This window comes from Octopus bimaculoides, chromosome 4 (genome assembly GCF_046866305.1).
Source record: "Octopus bimaculoides isolate indiv1 chromosome 4, ASM4686630v1, whole genome shotgun sequence".
NCBI classification, from domain to species: Eukaryota; Metazoa; Mollusca; class Cephalopoda; order Octopoda; family Octopodidae; genus Octopus; species Octopus bimaculoides.
The window spans coordinates 41,715,077-41,739,752 of record NC_142931.1 but is presented as its reverse complement, the minus strand read 5'-3'; the positions used below and the strand labels follow the sequence as shown (position 1 = coordinate 41,739,752).

The following is a 24,676-nucleotide window of genomic DNA, read 5'->3' as shown; positions in this document are numbered from 1 at the left end:
ATCAGGAAAAAGTAACCTATGGAACCGAGTTAAAGACAATCAATGAATGTCATCTTCCCGTTATAGATAATTCCCCATCACTAGATAGGTATATTTGAATTAGATCATTTGTTCTATCGCGCAAACCCGTCGAAATACTCTTGGTAAACCAGCTATTCCTGTTTCTGATAAATACCATTAATAGCATTATGTCACGGCCATCCAGCCGACCAGGCAGTACGCCGTCAAGCAGACGAGCTAGTATAAGTCCCTGCAAGGTCACTGCCGCAAGCATGAAAAACCGGTTCATGCTGTATTTTCATCCCTTGTCTTTCTACTCGCAAAAGGTAAGGTGTGACCGAAGAATATATTTCCATGAAAAGTGTTTGAAATTTTAAAATAGCAATATTCTTCGATATATGTGTTCCATATATGTTAAAACGCAGAATCTCAGAGTTATTCTTTGTTTTTAATTCTTTTGTTGATAATACTTTTGATGTTAGTCACACCTCGTGAAAAAAAACAAAAGTAATTTTAATTACTAAATTTTGTCGTTTAATTATTTCGTGGTTGAAGAAAAAATTGCATTTATAAATTAAGTTCTTTTATAGATTTTGTTTTTAAATGTTTCTGAAATATAAACATCTCTGATATTTATATTCGAAATTCAAACTTTTCATCCATTTCAAATATCGAAAGATTTATTTTATTTCTATGAGACATTCAATTTAATTTTTGTTTTATCAACGAATTTTGCGAAATGTTGATTTTTCCATTTATGTCCTAGTTTGTGTGTATTATGTTTAAAAACTTCGTGTATTTATTTTCTAAATGTTTTGTATTAAATGCAACTCTCGGATATTTTATAAAACCCGCGTGTAAGTTTATTTATAATCAACGCACAGCATGTAACTGATTTGAAATGTTTTATTGAATTATTCTGAAACAGCTGGAGTACATAAAAGGGGTTACTACGTAGCAGATTCTTTTGAATTGGGAAGCTTAATCTGTATGAGATGAGCATGACCAGATGGTGAACAAAAATATAGACGCCTCTTTTGTCAATCTTTGATATAAGTGTGAATAAATTTTACTAAAATAGTTTTATTAATAATTCCTACTTTCATGCACCCAGCCTTCTCCCCAAAAAATTAAGAATAAAAATGTAACCCGGCTGTTATTTTGGCTACGTAATCAATGCATGCGTAACGTAATTTAGTAAACTGGCAGCATGTATGGGTTGACAGAAATAGTCATAGGGTCGCAGAAATTAAATACTTCTGTTTTAAAAAATCACAGAACAATGTTTCTATACTGCAGAATTGTACAACTGATCACAACGTTTATTATTGTTTAGTAAACGGGGTTTTGTTTTTTAACAGGATGCTGCTATCTAAACTAGAAATCACCATATCTTGGCTCTTTGAAACTGTCGTGCGTGGGGAAATGACCCTCTTCTTCCGGTTCATTCCCACAGAAAGAAAAGAACTAAAACACGATTTATAGTTGTATATAATAAATAGATCTTTTCTTTTTAAAAATAAACCCTCAAATTTGAAAAATAATACTTTACAAATTCGTGCTTTGTGGTATCGCTTATCACTAGAGCGTCGGACTTCATATGTTGATGGGTTGTCTATGTGACTGTGACATAAACAATTTAATTACATGTCGATGACTTCGAAAAGTTCTCGACAAAGGCAAGGTAAATTAAAATGTCTTACATTAGGGTACAATCATTATATCACTGGTATTCTTTGTTATCGACAACAGGACAAAATTGAACTTCGAATATGCAAGGACGAAACTGAAAGATTTAAATATACGTAAAAAGAAAAGCCAATGTCCTGGATTCTACTTTATCTGCTAATCCAATGTAATGACAGTAAATACTTTTCGTGAGATTGGTGTCACAGTAAAAAAAAATGCCCTACTTTAGTACGTTTAAATGAGCTACACGTTTGTCACATTGAATCGGTAGAGTTTCACATATGTGTGTGGCCCTACTGAATCACACATTACATATTGTATATATATTTTGTGTGCAGAGCGCTCTCCAGGGGTACTTTCACATCAACCTTATTGTTAGTGGAAAAGCTAGTCAGCGCTCATTAAATACATCAGTGGGTGAGTTTTGATATTCATTACAGGAATTTTGTATTATCAAATATTTTTATTTAGCCTAAGTAGCGCCCATGACCTTTGTAGACCCTCCCAGATTTGATGAAATCGATGTTTAATGTTCAGCTTGAACTTTTGTTGGTGGGCATCTGCAGAAAAAAACCCAGGGAGGAAACGTGCCAAATAAGTCACTCAACCTGCTAGAAATGACAGCCATAGCTTCCTTAAATCACATCCTACCAAATTAAAGCAGAACACATGTAGTTCTAGAAACAGTATGTGGTGGAGAAAAATAGGATGCTTAGGAATGCAACACGGATAATCAGTTAATCTTAACTCTGCTCAATTAGTGCAGACCTAAGGCTAAAGAACAATAATGTGGACCGGGATAGAATTGGGAAAATGCTTAATGCGGATATGAAACCCAATGAGGATGACGATAGACGTGTGTATCGAGTGGGTTTTAGACTGAATGGAGTTGGTTAGTTCAAAGGAACTAAGTCTATTGGAATAACACCAGAGAGAGAATGGGGGGTTGTGAACTACTGTTTGGAGTGTACTTATGGAAAAGTCTTTGCCAGTCAGCCGGGAAATCTTCACTCGAATTAAATCATTTACCACAATGAAAGATACTACTTCAGTTTCTTAGTATCTGTATGTTGAGCCGAGGAGGGAGCATCGACGTAGTCGTTACACCTGGTAGAAATAACTGCCAAATATTCCTCAAACTCCTGTCCTAACAGAAGACTAATCACTACTGGAAGAATGCTTTTGATCAGGTTTTCCTGATATTGGTTGACCCAGTTCACAGTAATACTATCATGGTTCTGCTACTGCATTATAAACAAGCTATTTCACCAAGTATTCTATATCTATCTATCTATTTATCTCAGTCAATCAATTAATCAAAGTGAAAGTATTTTCTTTACCAATACATCTTTTTCATTTATGTTCACTGAAATTAAATCTACAGTATTTCCTTAAAGTTTAACCGAAAACTGGGGTAGAATTTAATTTTCTAACAGGTATCCGGTTTGGCGGAGCTCTTTTGCTGTGTACATTTTCAGAAGGGCGTGATATACGTATATATATGTATATAAAATCTGTAAGAGTTATCGTACTTGGACGACCTGGAAACGAAAATGTGTTAATCTCTAATACATGTTGTTAGTGGTGATGTTTTTATCAAACTACAATTTTGAACCACTTAATATACACATTTAAGTTGCAGTATGCTTTAATTTACTACTCAACTAATTATAGTTAATGTCGACCTGATTAAGTAGCAGTCGATGGAAACAAAAACTACTAATAAACACTGTAGTGGGTAATAATGTGTTGCTCTCTGCTATTAGCAGCAGTTTGTGATAATTTAATTCCCGTATAGCAATTACATCCCGTAGAAGCTGTAAATCAAAATACAATAGCTAAGTACAATATTTGAAAATAATTTGAATTAAGAAATTAATGATACAAAATTCGGAGCCTGGTGTTGCCATCCGGTTTCACCAGTCCTCAGTCAAATCGTCCAACCCATGCTAGCATGGAAAGCGGACGTTAAACGAACGATATTATTCTAAGTATATTGGTTTAATATTGGTGTAAATTCGGGGGCGTCAGATGGAATATCTTACCATATTAGTCCCGACTCTGCATTTTGAGTTCAAATCACGCTGTAATTAATTTTGCATTTCATCTTTTAGGAGTCAAGACAGTATGAACTTCGCGACATTTGTTCCAGTTTTTGCATTCTGAGTTAAAATCTTTCCATTACGTACTTCAGGGTAGCTTTAATCTGTTGTCTTTGTATAACACTGCTACCTGTCGCAAGCATTTGAGCGAGCTCTTTGGTTCAAGGATACTTTTGTGCATCCCTCTCTCCCACCTGTCTTGAAGGTCCTTTAAAGAGTAATGGGAGCTACCTTTCCTCCTGATTAAAAGATATGTCAATAAATTGTAGACTGCTCTGTCAGTTATATCCCACTGCACTGAATATTTTTTCAGTCAACGTTTTAGATTGAAAAGTAGATAAATAATGAATTGTCGAGCTAAATGGAATTAATTGTTTTCGAGTAATCCCTATGGAAAAGAATACAATTGAAAGCAATATATGTCTGGATTCTCTGTAAAGCTCGTCATGTATGAAGTTTTACAATGGATATTAGTTTTTATCGTACTAAGAATTAGAAATCATTGTTTTTTTACTTACTGCATTGAACTAATGAAATTATTATAAGCATTATGATTAACGATGAAGATTTACATTCCTCATAATCATTTAATAGCACTATGATGGAGTTTAATAAACAATTAATGCAGAGTAAACAGAGACATTGCTAATATAGTTTACTCAAAACTGCTTATAGATAACACTAAGCTTGAAGTGGATAAGCCCAAGTTCTTTGCATCAAGATTTGGACTATCTGAAAAATTTTTAAATAGGCCTTTGAAAAATTGGCTAAATCTCAAGGAAGCCTTATCATCTCAGACATGTTCCAATTTTTGGATCTAAATCTAAACAAAGAAGACTGGCTACTGATTTCTTGCTAAAGCTCAATGTGCATGCATTTTTATATCAATTCTTTGCATTGAAAGATGATATAGAAGCAAAATTTATTCATATATAGTTTTTATTTATGACATCAGTTGTACTCAGGCAAAAATATTGCCTTAGAATTTTACCTCCTCTGTCTCAGACCTAATTTGCCTTGTAATGGTGCATTTAGTAAGCATTTGTATTTGGATCTGTAGTACAGTCAGGTTCTAACACATTTTTTATTCTATTAGCAAGGACTTTCATCATAGAAAGTTTAATAAACAAAAATAACTGATCTAAGTTAAACATTGCAGCAGTTGTGGGCTATTACATTCTTGTATTGTCTTGTATATAGAAAGAAATGCTTTGTAGTAAATGGTAAATTAAGCCATATTAACATCTGCTGGCCAAAACCACTGTATTCTGACATACATATCTGTACTTCAACTTCTTTGTGGTTAATTGTCCTTAGAATTTTGAATTAATTGGTGCAAACATTCTGAAAGTTACATCCTGTTACATGTTTCTAAGTATTTACCATTGATAAATGCCTTTGATGCTAAAAATTCAGTGTTGGGTACAGTTAAAAATAAAATTTGTTCAGAGCACCAAGTTCATGTACACATAAAAAGAAACTTAGAAAGGAACTTCACAATCATGGAGTAATGGGAATTATAACTCCATGACTTTACAGCTAAAGTTCTTTCCACATTTCATGTCACACATACAGGTGTATAACAAGTGCTGAAAAAAAACAGGAGCTTGTATTTGGTAGAGATTACTGAAAGTTTACATATGGATTGAAAAACAAATATAAAAAAATGCTAGGAATATGTTAATGATAGTCAATTCAATTACTTCTTGAACTGAAGCCTTCTTAAGTTCCAGTTGAAGCTAAGAAATGTCCATCTGCATTAGATTTAGCATTCAAATGATTGCAGTGCCATACAATAGATTGGAATTCATTTAATTGTAGGAATGATTTAACTGACTTGGCTGTGAGAAAATTTGAAGTCTTGCTTACAGTCCAAAATCTAATGGTGTTGCAGAGTAAGTCATTAGAACAATCAAGTTTACATTAAAAGGTCACTGTCTCAATTAGAATAACATAGATCTGTCATATTCACATTACTCCAAGCAGAGAAATTACTTATCAAACAATTAAGAGTAGCAGTAACCATTTTTTTATTATCAGGTTGGACAAATGAGTCATTACAAGGGTAATATAATGAAATTTACTATAGTTGCATGTTATCTGATTATTTCTGGCAAAAAAACTTAGCCTGAATTTATCTTTTAGTCAAAAAGGTGGCGGTGCATGACTTAGTGGTTAGTGTTGTACTCATGATCATAAGATTGTGGTTTCAATTCCTGGACTGGGCAATGCATTGTGTTCTTGAGTAACTCCATTTCACATTGCTCTCGTCTGCTAAGCTGGCAAAAATGATTAATCCTGCAACAGACTGGCATCCCATTCAGGGGTTGGCATGACCACTGCAGAATCCAGGAAACCAGTCTTCCCATTTTCCCTTACAGAGCTTTTGGGATAGTTGAGAGGGAGAAAGGTATGCATGAACTGAAGACCTGGTCTGAATGCACTTAGAAAAGTGAACTCTGCTAAAGGCACCCAAGGTGCGAAGTGAAGGATTAAGTCTTACTATCCAAGTAGGCAGGAATAGGTAGAATACTAAGCATCTGATTCAACATTCTTACAGTTCTGTCACTCTACCATCCTGGATTGGTACTTCATTCTTTTATTGACATCTCAAAAGGATGAAAAGTAAAGTTGACCTCACTAAACTCAAATATGTATAAAAAAATAATAAAACATCATTTTTAAACAAATAGCTCCCTTCAAAATATCCTTCATTAAGCACTTGTAATCATAAATGTTATTAATTGGCTGATATTACTACCTTCTCCACCTTATGTTGAATTTCCACTTGATTTTGTAATGCCCTGTATTAATGTTTCTAACAGTTCAACATCGTTAATTTCTCTAAAGTTACATTCAATCTTCAACATCTCCCATATTTCCAACATGTTTATGACATACTAATCCTCACAACTTAAAAGACTAGTGTAATATCATTGTTTAAGGACTGCAGATTTACAACATATAATAACATGATTAATCTTCCAGATTTGAAGTAATATGATATTTATGATATGTAAAAATATCTCATACACATCTGCAGATTGTGTCTGGTTTGTGATTTCGTTGTTATTCCAATGTTGCCACTTATCTTTTGTTTGCTTGCATGTGGTTGGGACTGTTTAAAATAACAATCAGTTCAAAGTTAAACAGTTTCATAGAGGACTGTTTTGGGTAATCTTAGTGAACAGTTATAAAATTCAGTTATAACAACTGCATAAAGTTTTGAACTTAGTTACTTTTGTAGCCATAAGGTGGAAACAGAGAACCACAAGAGTGAAAAGGTTGAGGATGAATGCTATAACAGTTTCTGTTAAGAAGACTTGCAGAGTGTACTTAATAGTTCAGCTTTGGACATTTTTTTCAATAAATCTGTTAAAGTCATACTTAAAACCTGTAATCTATACTCTCAGTAATATACAATTATTTAAAATTATTGATACACATTTAAAATTTTGTTTGATTATGAAAACAAAACAAAACAAAACACAGTAAATGTCAAATATCTGAGATGTGTTGTTAACAAGATAGGATTTTTCTGACTATTAACATCATCTTTATAGATGTAGGATTGTTTAATATTTATTTTGAAACCGTTTCAGTTCATTTGATGGTCTAGTGAATAAGATTGTTATTACATTGAGTTTAGAAATAAAAGTTGCTATTTTGAATCTAGTCTGGTCCTATGTAAACATCCAGATTTGTCATGTTACATTGACTACTACTGGTAACCTGGAATCCAGTACATGTTACATGATCTGGTCATTGATAACTAAATCAGCATCCTCACCAGGCTACTTTGTTGAGGAGGATTGCTAGAGACTCAGCTAGCCAAAACAAGACATACAAAAGGACTGTTGACTTCAGCATAGGGCCAGTGATTCTCTAGCAATAGTGTATGGAGAAATAGAAATACTCCTAATTCTTGTCAAATGGCTCACTGAAAATCCATTTTGCATTTCTTTCAGAATCCAGCGGCAACTGGTGACCCTAAGTTTTGTGTGTATCCTATGGGAAGCTGGAGTAAAACCATTTATCACATTACTTTTTATGGTTTGGTTGATTCTTCCAGTTTGACTATAGCCTAATCATTAGAATTTGTGATATTGGGGAAAGGGATTCTTGTAAAACCATTAAACTGAGAAGCTGCAAGCTGAAATAAAGTTGTTACAGATACACATCTGTGAATTAGATTCCTAATGACAATAAGATACCAAACCAACCAAAATACATCTCATCTCAAAACATAGATTAATAGTCTGAGAGATGATTATCTTATGTACAACTGATGTTAATGAAGCTGACTAACCAGGATGACTATTTAAAAACTGATTTAAGGTTAAAATGTTCATGAAATAGATGTGAGAATAGCTAAATTTTTAAATGCCTTACATTTTCCATGACTATTATTAGACTGAGAAAATTATCAGTTATTTGATATTTATCTCACAGGTTGTTTTAGCTCTGTATGAGAAAGAAATTCCTTTCAAGAGACATTATGTAAACTTACTTGCTGGTCAACAAAATGAGCCCTGGTTTTTGGAAATCAATCCTAAAGGAAAAATACCCGCCTTGAAAGATGGAGACAAAGTTATTGTTGAATCAGACAATATTATTGATTACTTAGAATCGACTGTTCAATCAGGTGAGAAAGTCCCTTTTTTTATATTTTGGGTGACACATTTACTTGTATCTCGGTATACAAATGTAGCTAAGTGATTATAATACTTCTCGTTTTTCTTTTCTGTTATCCCTTTTAATGGATTTTGCTTTTACAGAAAGACTGTGTGAGTGAATGGAAAGGTATGTGTGTGGGTGTGTTTATGCATTGCTAGTAATATATTGTGTTTCAGATAGATAATATTGAGCTTACTGTGATGAACTTCAATGAGCATATTATATCACTTGTCTTCATAGCCCCATGGTTGAACAGAAATTTGTGCTTTACTGTGTCATGCTAGCTCATTACATGTTCTTACTGATTAGTTGGACTGGTACTTTATTTTATTGACTCCACCAAAAGGATAAAAGACAAAGTTAACTTCAGCAGGATTTGAACTCAGAGTGTAAAAGGTTTAAACAAATACCACAAGGAATTTTTTCTGGCACTAACAATTCTGCCAGTCAACTTTCACTAAAGTATTAACATTACTTAAATATTGTAAATCTTTAGTGTTCAGATTACTCTGTCAAATGCAATGCATATTTATTCACATTATTTTGAATTAATTACGCATTATCTCATAGCTTGGAGATTTTAATGATGTCACTGTTTAGTTTTAGAATGGCATTGTAGGGTAGGTGTGAAAGGCCAGATCTGGTGGATTTGAACATAAAACAAGTAGAATATTTGGACTGGATATGGCTGGTTTAAATGCTAAAGGACCAAGCAAATGCCTTACAAGGTCCAGATGACAGCTGAAAAGTTAGTCTTCAAACTAGTGTCAGCCACAAAAGAGAGACGATTAAGTAAACTGCTAGAAATAGCAGCTAAATCCCTTCCAGTCACACTCTTTGTTATAAACAGAATGATACATTGAGCAATGTAGTCCTGGATATATAAAAAGATGGGAAAATCAGAACTGGACTTACTTTAATCAGAGATGCATTTGATCAGGATTGATCTGAGTCAGAACAATTCCTGAGGGCCAAGGGTACATTGAACTCTATTGGAGGTCAACAAAACCAATCTTGTGAAATAATGTTTTTATTATTATTGAAATGAAGACTACTGGCAGAACTATTAGCACATTGGAAAAAATGGATTTCTTTTGACTCAGTATATTCTGAGTTCAAACATTGCTGAGGTTGACTTTGCCTTTCATATTCTTGGGGATTAGTAAAATAAGGTCCTGTTGAGCACTGGAGTCTATGTGATTGACTTCCTCCTCTCCTCTCAGAGTTGCTGGCCTTGTACCAAAATTAGTAAGGATTATTGAAATGTTAAATTCATTGTTTTGAATTGGATAAGCTAATAATGAGTTCAAATTTTGCTCTAACCACAATGTTAATCTTTTCACTCCGTTACTTGATATTATCACTTCACACTGACTAATTAGCAGTAAAAATGTTGGCATCATTAGTTTATGTTTTGAACTTGTAAGCTTGTAGTCAGAACTCATCATCATCAGCGTTTTAGCATTAACTTGTTCTGTGCTTGCATGAGTTGGATGGAATTTGTTGAGGCAGGTTTTCTACTGTCAGATTCCCTATCTGTTGGCAACCCTTACCTGTTTCCGAGCAAGGTAATATTTCTCCTTGGCTAGACATGGTTTTGCAGAATATTGGCAATGAATGTCATTGCCTGTACGACAGTCACACTTGTTTCACAAATATCATGCAGTATAAGGCAATGTGACATAAAGTCACACACACATGTCTATATGTATATATAAGAATATGACAGGCTTCTACACAGTTACCGTCTACCAAACCTACTCACAAGGCTTGATTTGCCCTGGGACTACAGTAGAAGACACCTGGGACCATGTGGTTAAGAAGCAGACTTTTTAACTGCATTGTCACATCTTTAAATCTATTGATACATAGGTAGTCTGTGTTTGACCCATAATGTTAAATAATGGGTTAGCAACTCTTGTTGCCAGTTGAGCACTTCAAAATTGTCCTATCACTCATCAATCAGCAAGTAGTTAATTTATATGTGACGTAGAGAGAGAGAGAGAGAGAGAGAGAGAGAGAGAGATGAGAGACAAAATAAGATTGTTATTCATATCTGCATATAGAACTCAAGTGATAACTTTCAATAAATTAAACTGCTGGAAAATTGATTAACATATTTATATACTTATCTTTCCTTGTTGGGTCTGGGCAAAAGGAGCAATGCTCAGAAGCCTTTGCAGACCTTTGACTGGTGAGATCAATAACATTAATCTTCCTCTTTGAACTTTGTAAGACAACATCTGTGGGGAAAGATATGAACAGGGAGGAAATTCCAGAGGGCCAATATGCTAGGAAGGAAGAATAGGGATCAATGGGACTTGAGTTGAGGTAGCATGACCTTAACTAGCTCTGAGAAATTTTCATTAATCTAAAAATGAAAATATTAAAAATTATAGAGCCCTGAATATAAACCCTAGAATGTTGATATGCATTTGTTATGAACTATTCTTTAATATTTTTTTTTTGTTGTCTTGCTAGTTGTTACTCTTGTTCCTGATGAGTCTTTTGAAGTTGGTCAAGAAGTATCACGGATAAGAAAACTCTTAAATTGTGTCAAAGTAGAAATTATTACATATGGAATTATTATGCATGAAGAGCTTTCTATAACTGGTTGTAAATTACCGTTTTATGTACAGAAAACAATGAAAGGTAAGTTATTTCATCATACATTAACATACACATAATAAATCCCAGATGACTAGCTTAATAAGTTGTTGGGATTACTAGGTGTTTAAAACATTAATTCCACCCCCCCCCCCAAAAAAAATGTGCTTGTAGTTATATAATATGCAAAATATATTAGGACATCCCATAAATAATGTGGTTTTTTTATACTTTATTTAGTTTTCAAAATTAAGATAGTCTTTTGTTATTTAAATTATACTCTCCTTCATTTTCTACAATGCCCTTCTATCTATCTGGTAGGTAGACTTGCAAGGTCCCTCTTCCAAAATTCACTTGTCCATGACATAAAATACTCCTCCAGTACTGTTCTGACCTCGTCTACAGAATTCATATTTTTGACATCCAAATGATTTTGAAAACTGCAAAATAAATGATAGTCAAAGGCTTTCTCCAAGTCCACAAAAGCCAAATATAGGGGTTTATGTTTGGCTAGGTATTTCTCCTGCAGTTGCTGTACCAGGAATATAGCATCAGTGGTGCTTCTACCTGGCACAAAACCGAACTGCATCTCATCTAAGCAGACTCTCTCCCTAATTAGTTGGGTTATGGCCCTCTCCTTGACCTTCATCACCTGATCCAGCAGTTTGATACCCCTGTAGTTATTTCTATCTAAAGCATCACCTTTACCTTTGTAGCAGTTGACTATGGTGCTGCTACACCAGTCATTGGGTATGACTCTATCATGAACTATCTTCCATTATAGCTTTGAAAAAATAACTGTTAAAATCGAACTGCACTCTTCAAAGCTTACACTAAGAATAAGTACAAGGTAAAATTATTACTTGCTTTTATAGCAAGTTGATGCAGGTAGTTTATCCTGTCCCCCTCTGACTTTTAATTCATGCATTTGAAAAACCTACATTATTTATGGGATGACCCAATATTTGTCAGAAATTAAAAAAAAAAAAAACGAATTTCTGCATATGTTTTACATATGATACATTCTTAATATATACTGATTTATTTGGATATATTCTATTTAAAACTTGGTCTTAATATCTTCTTCCATTAACATCATTCAGTTTTTGGGAAAATGTTTCCTTTGCATTTTTGATGTTATTTATTAGTTTCTGCAGAATGGTCATGATGAGGAATGTAGAAAATGCTGCAACAAGTCTGCCAATCCACTGCCCTTACTTAATAATAATAATAATAATAATAATAATAATAATAATAATGATTTAATGATTTCTCACATAATAGGTACAAGGTACCATAATTTAATTGGTAGAGTGAACAATAATTTAGATAAAACTCGTTTTATTGATTCTGAAAGAGCAAAGTATCTAAAGGGACGTAAATAAATATTGTCATATAACAACTGCCAACCTGTGACAGATAATAATTTCGCTCTCGTATGTCTTTTTGTTACTATTTTACAATGATATACTTTTGAATTGTCTAAGGTTTTTGAAGTGAAAAATACACTGCAGTGAAAATAAAATATTTGACTTCCAATATCAAACTACTCTTAACATTTATAAATTTTATGAATTCACTTAAATCATTATTTCTGATAATTAACCCTTTCACATCTAAACTGGCCATATCTACCCTAAATATGCCATCCATTTTATGTTCAAACTGGCCAGATCTTGCTTCTCGCACCTAGCCCGTAATGTCATTCTAAAAATAGACAATCATAGTTTTGAAATCTTAAAGCTAGAAAGTAATACATGATGAATTTTAGAAAATGTGAATAAATAGGCATTACATTTGACAAAGTAATCTGAATGCTAAAGGGTTAAAGAAACCTTTTATAAATTTAGTTTATCATTAAGTTTTTCAAAAAGAAAACATTACTTAAACGATCAAGTGTCCCCTGCTGCAATAGCAATAAATCCCATAAGGTGATTTAAGTGCATAGTGTACAGTAGTTCACAGTGGTCTGTATATACATGTATGCACATACATACACTTATGATGCTTTAAAAATTAGGTTGATTGTGTCTGCTTCATTTTCTTAGAGATTTCTTATTCCTATGTTTATTGCAGAAAACTATGGAGCCCGACTGGGAACGATGCTTAAACTTGCTGAAAAAAATCCAAGTTTCCGTGATACTTACCTTTCTAAAAGTCAGCAGACAGCTCAGCGTTTTGAACAGATTATGGACATTGAACAAGTAATGCAAGAACTTGAAGATCTTGAGGATGTCCTTGATGAAATGGAAACCCTCATTATGTCATCATCAGAAGGTGAATTACTTTTTTTAATTATTTTTATTTTAACAGGATTATCTTTTGTTATCTATTTATACTTTTGTATATGATTTATTCTCATGAGATAAATATCTTTTGTAATCTCACATAAAATGAGAAGACAGTAGGCATGTGGTTTTAGTATTAATAAGCGAAGGTTTACCAAATCAAGAATCAACATGGGCTGCACCACAATACAGAGTACTTGTATCATATACAGGTTCAGAAACTTTTTAAAAATGAAAAGGTGTCTTGGTTGTAATATTTTTAAAGCAAAATTCAAAGATATTAGTTTGATTTCTTTTTTACTCTAAGAAAAATTTAGTATTGTGTGTGTGAGTGTACATAGATATCATTGTTTTATATCTGCTTTTTATGCTCACAAGGGTTGTATGTGTCATCACAAACTGAGTAAGATCATAGTTACTCTCCCAGATGGGTCAAAGAATTCCATTTTTTTGTATAGTTTCAATTGACTGGCTGCTCTTCCTAACAACAATTATTATAGAGTGCCCTGGGTGTCTTTCATCATGATGACAGTACTAGAGAGATTATCAGGTCTTCAGCAAGACTAAAATGGGTCCTACCTACTCTATTTTGCTTCTGTTTGCCAATCACTTTACAGTATGTACTAGATGTCTTTTATCATGGTATTAACACTAGAGAGGTGGCTTTGTCCCTTGCAAGACTAGATATCCCTCTCTACTCTGTTGTCCATTTCTTTCAAATCAAACATGACTGAGTGGAATGAATAGAAGAGAGAGTGCAAATGTGAGTTTGATAGGAATGGGAGCAATGAGAAAGAGAGAGAGAGTGAAAGAAAGTGAGTGAGAGATTGATAACTACACATTAAATAAGAAACTGTATGGATAATGTTATAGGGTAGTTATAAAGATGGGTGATGGTAAGAGAGAGTGAATAATGAATACCAAGAGAAAGATTGACTATAGTAAGTAGCAATGGTAGATATCAATGAAGATTCAGATGGAAGAGAAGGAGTGATGCTTAGCAGTAAAGAATAATGAAGATTGTGAGTATTGGACATGAGCAGATTCAGTGCTCTCTTAAGCCATAGATTAAAATGATCATATCAAGTTTAATAATTGGATTTTCTATCTATTGAATTAAATTTTATTTTTGGAAAGAGGAAGTGATCTCTGTTGGCAAGAATTTGGTTGGTTTAGGATGTTGCCAGAAACAACAAATTCAACTTCATACTATTATTATCATCATGTAATGTCTGCTTTTCATGTTTGTATGGGTCAGATAAAAATTGGTGAGGTAAATTTTCTGTGACTAGATGCCCTTCCTATCATCAACCCTCACCTTTTCCTTAACAAGATGATATTTCTATAGCCAGATACGGTTTCCACAGAAGACTGGAAGCGAACAACACTGCATGTATGACAGTGATGCTTGTCTCCAACCATCACATAATGACAAGACACTGGTACAAACAAATACGCACACACACATATATAATTTGTTGGCAAGAAATCCAGGGGAGACAATCTAGAAATTTAAATTGAAAAGACTACAGTGGGAATTGTGACTGATCTAAGGCTTTCAATTTTTCAATGACAACTCTGGACTTGATATAGTCTTAACAGATCTATCAGTGAATGATAGCTTAACCATAACTGTGAGACATATTATGAATTGAAATATATATAAGATTCTGTGAATAGGCAATGAGCGCTGCAATAGTTTTTAAAAAATCGTCATCCTCATTTAACACTACTTTCTATGCTGGTTCAATAGGAGTTGGCAAGCCAGAGCTACACCTAGAGTCCCTTCCTAACGCCACCCACTTTACAGAATGTATTGGGTGCTTTTTACATGGTACAAGTGGGAGTCACCAAGTGGCTTGCAAGACAAAGACCTCTCAACTGAGAGAGGGAGTGGAATTGAAGGAGGTGGCTGTGAGCAAGGTGAGAGGTTAGAGTATAATAGAGGGACAGTGATAGTTGTCTTACTATAGAGATATTTGGTTACCCCAGTAGGACAAGGAAGAGGAGAAGAGTTAGAAAGACAGTGGGGATGGGTGGTATAAGTGGTACAAAGGGGGTAGAGGGAGATGAGGAAGACGAAACTAGCAAGATGATGAGAGTGAATGGGATGAGAGGTATGGTAAATATGTTAGAGCATGGAGTGTGCAGATAGGCACATGTGGGAGAGTGGAGGGGCCTGCAGTGGGTGGTTATCATGGGTAGTGGGGTGTTGGAAAGAAGAGTTGTATGGGTGGTTTGACTGAGGACAAATTATGTGTGTGAAATGGGGCATGGTTATAAAGGACATGCCTGTATGCGTGGATAACCACGATTTTACTTAACTGGACTTGTCTTCTCAAGTAGAGAATATCGCCAGAGATCTCAGTCCCTTGGTGAAACTCAACATCTGAACCACCTGTGTATGTATATATATAAAACAAATAAATGAGTATATGCATATATACGTACAGGTATGTGCATACCTACGTCTACCTGTATATATAGATACATATCTGGGTACAGGACATTGCAAACAAAACGTAGACAAAAAAATAATAACCAGAGTACAGAACACACACAGGCCACCCCTGGGTCTACCCCTTTCAAAAGTTCCTTCCACAATTTGAGATTGGTACTTCTTTATGCACTGTCTTCATCCTTACACATCACATGACCATACCAATGCAGTCTTCTCTCTTGCACACTACATCTAATGCCTCTTATACCCAATTTTTCTCTTGAACCATTTACACTGTCATACAAGGCTTCATTTCTTTCAAGCCTTCACATGTCCTGTGTAGTTACAGTTTAAAAAGAATGATTAGTGTAAAATGATTTAATATATTTAATGTAGTGAAGCAAGACATTTTAAATAACTTTCTAACCTCAAACAAACAGGTTTACATTACAAGCTATCTTAATTCTAATCCTGCTGTAAAAAAGTTTTCTAATTTATATTTATTTCAGTATCTGAAATACCATCAACTATGTGATGATCCAACTATCACACACAAGGAAAATGTTCTCTGTGGCCTGTGTGTGTTCTGTACTCTGGTTATTATTTTTTTGTCTACGTTTTGTTTGCAATGTCCTGTACCCAGATATGTATCTATATATATACAGGTAGACGTATATATGCATATACTCATTTATTTGTTTTATATATATACATACACACACACATAACACATTTTGGAAACAATAGCATCATTGATTAAAAGTTTCCAGCAAGTTTCACAACATATAGTGGTGGCAGAGCAAATTTCTTAATTACATTTCCATATGCTGAACGATATTGGATGTCTTTGATTTAAAGTTTTTTAAACTGTCATAAAAGGATTAGCCTACAAATTATGTTCTTTCTGATTTTTTCCATTTTATTTTCGAGACAAAATATCATGCCTGTCAGTTTTTCAACTGTGGTAACTGATTCTCATGCTTTGTTTTTTGTTTTGTTTTCTAGGCTCATCAGACTATGACCAAGAGTTGTGGCTGTTTGGTTCTCGATTCACTGCTGCAGACATCAGTCTTATTGCACTGCTGAACAGATTAGTAATGCTAGGAATTGATAGTCGTTACTTCTCTGAAGATCGAAGGCCTTACTTACTGAAGTATCAGAAACAGCAATTGGAGAGAGCTTCAGTATGTCGCTTATTGAAAGAAATTGAAACCATTAGGAAAACAATGTATTGGCAATCAATATTAAAAAGCTCATCTTTCAGTCGATGGGCAACAATAGGTTTAGGTATTGGTTTGGGCTATTTACTTTATAAGCATATTAATTAAAAAAATTCTGTTAACACCATTTTCTGTTTTTTATCAAATCAGATATCTACAGCTGCATTACACATTTCCATATTTCTATGCAAAATGTTCGTCTTTGCATTTTGTTGAACTGAATCGAAGGATTTATTCCAAATACAAAATTACAGACCAAGTTGAATTTCCCATTTTGATTAAAACAAAAAAAGAAATAGTGAATCTTTAATTTAACACTTACTAAATAATTCTAATTATAATGGAGCTTATGTATGTAAATCTGTGTATGTAGCTAAAATACTATCAGCCCTTCCTTTTACTGAACTACCTTTCTGATGTAATGAAATAGAAGTATCTCATACCTCACTTTGCCTCTTACACCAACCACCTCTTTGAAGGAATGATATGAAAGCATAAGAGAGTTTTCTTGCAGACATCTGGGCTTCCATACTGTATTGTTGACTCACATACGTCAAGGTATGTCAGATGGTCTTGGGGTTCAACAAGAGAGATTTTAAATAGTCACTTGAATTGCAAGAAATAGCAGCTAAATCCTCTCAAATCATATCTTGGCATCTTAAATTGGTAGGATGTATTGGACAATGTAGTTCTTGGTATACAAAAAGATGGGATTGTCACGAATTAAGTTTACTTTGAACCAAGAGAATGTCTCTTTGTGGTTTCTTGAGTTGTTACAAATAGCAACCAAATTTCTCTTAAACAAGACCCTACCATCTTCAGGGACGAGTACATTGGGCTGATGTAATTTTGTATATATAAAAAAAAAAGACGATATATATATTACATAAATAGGGATAAACACTGAAGGGCAGTGTTTCTCGAATATTTAAAAAATATCTGCAGTAAATGAAGTGGTTGCAATGACTATAATAAATAACCTGAGACATAATTACTGTTGTATGTGGAAAAATTTCAGATTTTCACAGTAAAAAGTTTCAATATCACTTTATTGTATTCATACAAAATATTGTGGTGGCAACCCCCAAAATTAGTGCATTTTATATATGACAATTAACAAGTAAACTTGTATACTACGAAGTTAAGAAAGACAAGAGACATTCTTTCTTGTTCAAAAGTATTATCAGAATATTTTACACTTCATTATTATATTCTTTCAAAATGTTTTCTAAATTGGAAGCATCTCAAATCACCACTTCTCTATTTTAATGGATCAGAAGTAAATATTTACAAATTTTCTATAACATTTTTATGGATGGATGACATGACATATTTGCAGATATGTGTCTAGACTCCAACGTTTTGGCTGTGGTCATTCTAAGGTACCAACTATGTTCTTTAATTAATTTATACTAACTTGTATATGAATAACAAAACAAAAACACCCTACACAGGTCACCCAATATCTAAGTAACCATTTGTGGATGACCTTCTTATATTTATCTGCTGTGAAGCTACACATGAAGATCTGGACATTTAATTTTTTTTTTACTTAGTTGCTTAAATCCTTTTATAGGTGGAGTTTAGTTGAGTGAATTCATTCAGTAAGACTACTAATGATACCTGCTAATTCTAATGAGATTTGAACACAGAATCATAAATTACAGGGTTACCTTGCAGTAGTTTTAGCTAGTTGTAAGCCTCTTTTGATCCTTTAATCATGCTCAATATAAAAATTTTAAAAAAAAACAAGAAACTCAGTCATTATTTTATTTTACTCCTCTCCACATTATATTAAAAAAATTTTTTTTTCAATGTTTGATTGTGTACAAAATTGCAAAGCTTCTCGTTTCTACTATTGTGTGCAGACTATCCTAATTCTAGCATAAAGTTTTCATTTTATAATTTTGTGTGAAGAGTTTGGATATTTTGTAATTTGCAGTAGCATTTGTTTCTTTTTACTGAACAAAAATATACTGTTGACATCAAATATAAACCAAATATTGTAAAGCAATTTGAATTTTTCAATCTAATAAAACATTTATTTAATTAATTTGGTGATATTGTTATTTTGATGGGAAAACTGAAGTTTATATTTTGCTTTATTTCAAAAGATTCAAGATGTATAACTTGTATTCTATACAAGTAAAAGTTCTCCATACCCACAGATGAATAAGAGTTCTTGGAAGTTTTTCTTTTTACAAGTCTGAAAGGAAAAGTGCTCTTAACATTACAGGCCATTTCAGACCATTATAGCAGGAAGATTGTAGAATAGGGTTAATCTGATTGCAAATTTTCAAGACATGGTATTTTTTTGGTCATCCTTCAAATCTAGTTACACATGAAAATGTGATTTCCTGTTGGAGTTGTTTTCATTCTTCCATCAACCATTACTTCACTACTGCAGCCTGGCCTGGCCTATTAGATCAATTTTCAAGTCAGTTGGTTGAGTGACTGATAAATGTTACTCTGACAAAGAATTCTGGAAAAATTACAAGATGCAAGCAACAAAAAAGTATTGAAGAAGCTTGGGAAGTTAAGCACATGTCCCATTAAGCTTTGGAAAAAAACTGAATCTAAATGTAATTAAGATGTTCTATAGAATAAGCTTTAATAGTCATGATCAGTCATTGTTTCAACAAATGGTGCAAAGAAGGAAGGCCCATTAGGCAAATACCAACGAGGATATGAAATTTAAGCCATTGCTTATTTCTTATTCTATTGATGCAGGTGATATTCTGAATTTTTCCATGATAAATATCCTGAATATCACCTATACCTACAAAAACTTTAACCCCTTAACATTCTGATTACTCTGCCAAATGTAACATTTATTCACATTGTTTTAAATTTATCCTGTTACTATCTTATAGCTTTGAGATTTCAATGCTATAATTTTTTAGAATGACAATGTAGGGTAGGTGTGAAGGGCTAGATCTGGTGGTTTGACCAAAAATGAAGGCAGGCTATTTGGACCACATGTGATAAGTTTAAATGCTAAAAGGTTAAGAAGTTAACAGAACCATAAGTTCCAAACTTTGAACCAAAGAAGTTACAGGACCTGTAATGGTAGTGCTCAATTGTTATAAGGAAGAATTAGAAGTTCGTAAGAAGACAAAACAGGTTTCTTTGATGTCATTGGACAGCAGCCGAAGGGTTTAACTGAACAAATTGGCCCCAGTAGTTACATTCTTTTCTTTGTTTTGTTAAATCTGGTAGTAATTCTATTGGTCTCTTTTACTGAACCACTAAGAAGATGTAAACAAACGAAAACATATGATGTTTCCAGTTTCTGCCTACCAAATTCACTCACAAGGAATTGTTTCAGAAACAATCATGTAATCATAAATAATAGCAGCATGTTACATAACATAATTATCAACAATACTTATAAACATATTTATTAATAATTAACAATTGTTATAATTGCATAACGCAAATGATAAAGATTGCAATTAAATTATAGCATTGAAATCCAGAGATTTGAATATGGAACATAAGAATTGTAAATAGCCAATGACAAAATGCCGAAATTCCTATTGCTTCAGAGAACATTTTTCAATATTTCAGTCGGTAAATGTGGAGGATCACAGCATATATTCAAGGAATTTGTGAGTATATAGATACATGAAGGACTGCATGAAATACTTAATCTAATATTGTCTACTTTTAATTTAAGAGAAAAAAAAATCTCTTTAGCTAATTTATAATAATTATTCAATTAGAAACATGGATCTGTTCTGTTGATGTCACAGTTTTCTATTCTTTAAATTTTGTTCCATTTGTTTTCAAATTTAGTACTAATGTAGCTTTGTACGCTAATTAATTGCCATAAATTAATAAAAAATTAATAGCTTTCAAAATATGCAAATTTTGGGTAATTTTAACCAATTGAAAGCCACAGATACATTGGTGCCTGTTTCCATAGTAATAAACCAAGCTGTTGTCTACTTAAAACTATTATAACCATGAGTATTTTCTTTGATGAGTGCCTATTTTCTGAACATTTGTACTATCTCATTCTTGTCATTTTTACCTGTGGTTTTTTTTTGAGAAACTGATATTTTCCATTGCTGTCCTGACACTATTAAGAAGTATGACTGCAATCAACTCATTTAACCTTTCAAGTATGAAGAAATTGAAAACCAAGGAGGGTGTGGTTTTTTACTTGTGAAGGAAGGGTGTTATTCCTAAATGAAAAACACTATGTACAGATAAACATAATATGAAATTTCCTGGCAGTGCTCCCACAAAGGATGCAACAAGTGTGTCTGTCAGAAATGATACATGGCTGGAAGGTGGCACTCTTCCTCTTAGATCTGTACTGCTCTTTTACCTTTACTCATGGGTCAAGGAATTGAATTCTGTCTAGTTTTGTATTGAAGAACTGGAGATGAGCCACTGGACAGCTGTTGATTACAACAACTAAGTTTGTGAAATATGTGCAGAGGATCTGCTCTGCAACCCAGTTCAGATAAGTGGTCTTGGGAAGATTACTGAGATAGACAAAACAGTCTTCACAAGAGGTAAATACAACCAAGGAAGAGTGCATGCTGAACAGTGGGGCTTTTGGAGGTGTGTGTTGCAAGACCAGACACACACTAGAAGGATGCATACGTCATTGGTTCATCCAGGAACTACAATTTTCAGTGACTTGTGGAGGGCCTTCTCTCAAATTCCTGAAATTGATGGTTATAATTTTCAACATCAAACAGTGAACCACAGTGTTGAGCCTATCAACTCAAAAAGATGGTACCCACACACAAGTGGAGAAAAAAAAAAGCATTATGGCCTGTGTAAAATGAAGGGTTAAACAACACTGTGGGACTATGATTGACTTGTATCTCAGTGAGTTTATATGGTGCAGGAGATACAAAAATTGTAATTTGTTTTAGAAACTCCTAGAGTGTCTGTCTCCAACTTTAGTGTTTGAATTTTTGCTACAAAAAATGCATTAATTGTTGTTGTGGTAATGTTGCAATAGACAGCTTTCACACAGAAAATGCCAGCTTCCAAATGCTGTTTTCTGATTGGGTAAAAATGATCAAATTTTAAACCTCTGTAACACTTTTCTAAAATTATTCTGGAACAAGTGAATAACAAAATTAGACTCAGCATAAAAAATTACATCAATACACAAAATTTGAAAATTTCCACTTAACGAAATGATGAAACAAAAATGTAAAGGAACCTTTTAAAAATTAAGTTTAAGATATAATGATGTATGAGAGTATTATTTACAAGTAAAAACACTCTCATTTTAAAAGCATGTTTAGTAAGAGAAAAAAAAAACATTTAGAAAACTTAAAAGTATTTACATGAGTTAGCAGAAATTTGTAAATGATGTAATTCTTAAAACATAAGCAATATTTAGTTTTTGTTTCAGTATTTCATGCAACCATGATGTATCTATATACACCTCATTTTCTTCAAAAATACAAGATCCTTCGCTTATCCTTTAGTTTTATTGTACGTGGAAAGAAATGTTTGTAAGTAAGAGATAATCTGTTGAAACCTGAAATGATGGTAGTGATACCTTAATTATATTAAGATAACCATCTGAAAAACTGATTGTTAGCAACATTTGATTGAAAACAAGTTTATTTTTCCATTGATAGAGAGACTTAAAGTTGCAACATTTCCTTAAATCATTTTCAAACCTCCAAATCTATTGAGTTTTTTCTTTTTACCAGTGACACTTTTGGGTTTTATTTTTTTACCATCCTTTTTCCTATCACTGGATTTTTTCTTTTTTTGTTCATTCCCATTACCCTTCTCGTTTTCATCACTGGTTTTTGTTTTCTTGCTTTGTGCATTTCCATTAATGTTCTTTTCATTATCGCCAGCTTTCTTTTTCTTGGAATCAGCATTCTTTTTCAAATCAAATTTAAATATATCTTCAAAATTATACTTATCAACACTGTCAAATAAAGCGCTAAACTCTCGTTTTTCCTGTTGCGTTGCTTTTTTAATTGGCTCCTTTTTGGCTCTGATATCCTCGAAATTTCCAAAATCGATAATAGAATCTTTGGCTGCTACTTGATGCACAATTTCTCTATCGCGTAACTTTCGCCAAACTCGGAAAAATTTCAGAATAGGTGGTACCTGCTCTTTGCATTGCCGCTCCCAAGAATTTATTGCTTTTGTATCGGATAAATTCAAGCTAAAAGAATTACGACGTGTTGAAATAAATTTGGAATTTTCTTCAATTTTCTCGTATAACTGCTTTAATTGTTTGTTATAGTTTGGAACTTTACAGTTCTTTAATACATCCTTTATTTGAATTTGCGCAGGAAATACTAACTCAGGGAAACTGATCGAATGGGAAACGATGTTAAGGCAAGTTAACATGTGTTCGTAAACTTGCTCGATTACAGTATCTTTGAAGGTTTTTTCTTGAACTTGAGATTTCGTCATTTTCAATACATAGGTAAAACATATCGGTTTCAGGGCAACTTTGGAACATTTTTTGTTTAAATCCAAATATTCAAGAGTTTCAAGGATAAAAGGTAATGTTGGAATAAATTTACCGGTACTGGCAGAAATTTTGTTTAACATAGCTATGCAATGAAAGCGCAGAGGATAGAAGCGAACGCTCGGAACTAACTTAATAACTCCAGTAATTACTTCAATTAATGGATATATTAGATTCTCTAGCACAGTGCTTTGGGGAGAAGAACTTACCAGAGTACTCCACAGTTCAAGACAACGAATATATTGCCAATTATAAACAGTTTGGCAAAGATCTTTCTTTTTTAAAGTTAACGCATTTCTTAGATGTATAGCTTGTTGACGAATGTAAACAAAAGCATGCTGATATGTGACTTTTTCGTCTATTTTCAGAATTTCGACGAGAGATCTCTGCATGAATGTAATATTTGGTAAAAGAGTTGGAGAAGTGAATTTACAATTACTTACATATTCTGCATACATTCTTTTGAGGCACAATTCCAATATTGAGTTGTCTCGCATAATGATAAGTTTGTTAATACAAAGAAATGCTAAAATTCTAGTAGTATCTTCCGCCGAACCCCAAACTGTTATGAGGTGTTTAACAAGATCTTTGGACAGTCGGTTCGACATAGAAAAGTATATCGCCATCTTATGAACATGTTTCAAAAGTATATCAATCATTGAAGTCTCAGATATATTCTTTAGCATTTTCACTAAACTCGATAAATAGACTTTGACATCTGTTGAGACTGTTTTCCATTTACTACTTTTATTTGGTTTTGTATAATGGCGAATGTCTTTGGTAGGAGGTAAATTTAAAATTGATTGAAGTGATGGTTCAATTTTTAAAAGGCATAATTTAACAAGATCATTAAATACCGTAATGTTCTTTACCGCAATTTTAGTATCATCAGATTTATCTTGAATCTGTTCAACTGCGCCAGCAAAAGCACCGATAATATCATGAAGTAAAGTTGGCGTGGGTTTAGAGATTTTATCTTGCCATTCTTCAATTAACTTTTCACTAACAAGACTTTCAGAATAAAAGGAATTTCCTTCATCGTCTGAGACATCAGAATCATCACTTGATCCAATATTCTCAAATCTGCTCTCAACGTCTATATAAGCTCGTTTTCTTGATTTAGCCGTCGACATCGTAGACTAACACGTTGCTACTTTCCACAATATACACCATGTGCT

At 33.3% G+C, this 24,676-nt stretch overlaps 1 protein-coding gene and 1 pseudogene across 2 annotated transcripts; one reads left to right on the top strand and one right to left on the bottom strand.

Annotated features, from left to right (window-relative positions):
* Window positions 1-19,076, top strand: LOC106881764 (ganglioside-induced differentiation-associated protein 1). Its single transcript, XM_014932269.3, has 5 exons — window positions 1-326; window positions 8,244-8,436; window positions 10,950-11,120; window positions 13,152-13,352; window positions 16,809-19,076. Exons 1-5 carry the CDS (start codon window positions 189-191, stop codon window positions 17,129-17,131), a joined length of 1,026 nt encoding a protein of 341 aa, XP_014787755.1. The 5' UTR covers window positions 1-188; the 3' UTR covers window positions 17,132-19,076.
* Window positions 18,780-24,676, bottom strand: LOC149136029 (nucleolar complex protein 2 homolog pseudogene; annotated as a pseudogene). The gene has a single exon (XR_016241470.1). The product of XR_016241470.1 is annotated as a nucleolar complex protein 2 homolog pseudogene (transcript).

Coding starts and splice junctions, on each gene's coding strand:
- LOC106881764 (XM_014932269.3), top strand. CDS start 189: ATGTCACGGCCATCCAGCCGACCAGGCAGTACGCCGTCAAGCAGACGA. Junction 8,437..10,949: donor AGAATCGACTGTTCAATCAG/GTGAGAAAGTCC, acceptor TTGTCTTGCTAG/TTGTTACTCTTGTTCCTGAT. Junction 11,121..13,151: donor TGTACAGAAAACAATGAAAG/GTAAGTTATTTC, acceptor TGTTTATTGCAG/AAAACTATGGAGCCCGACTG.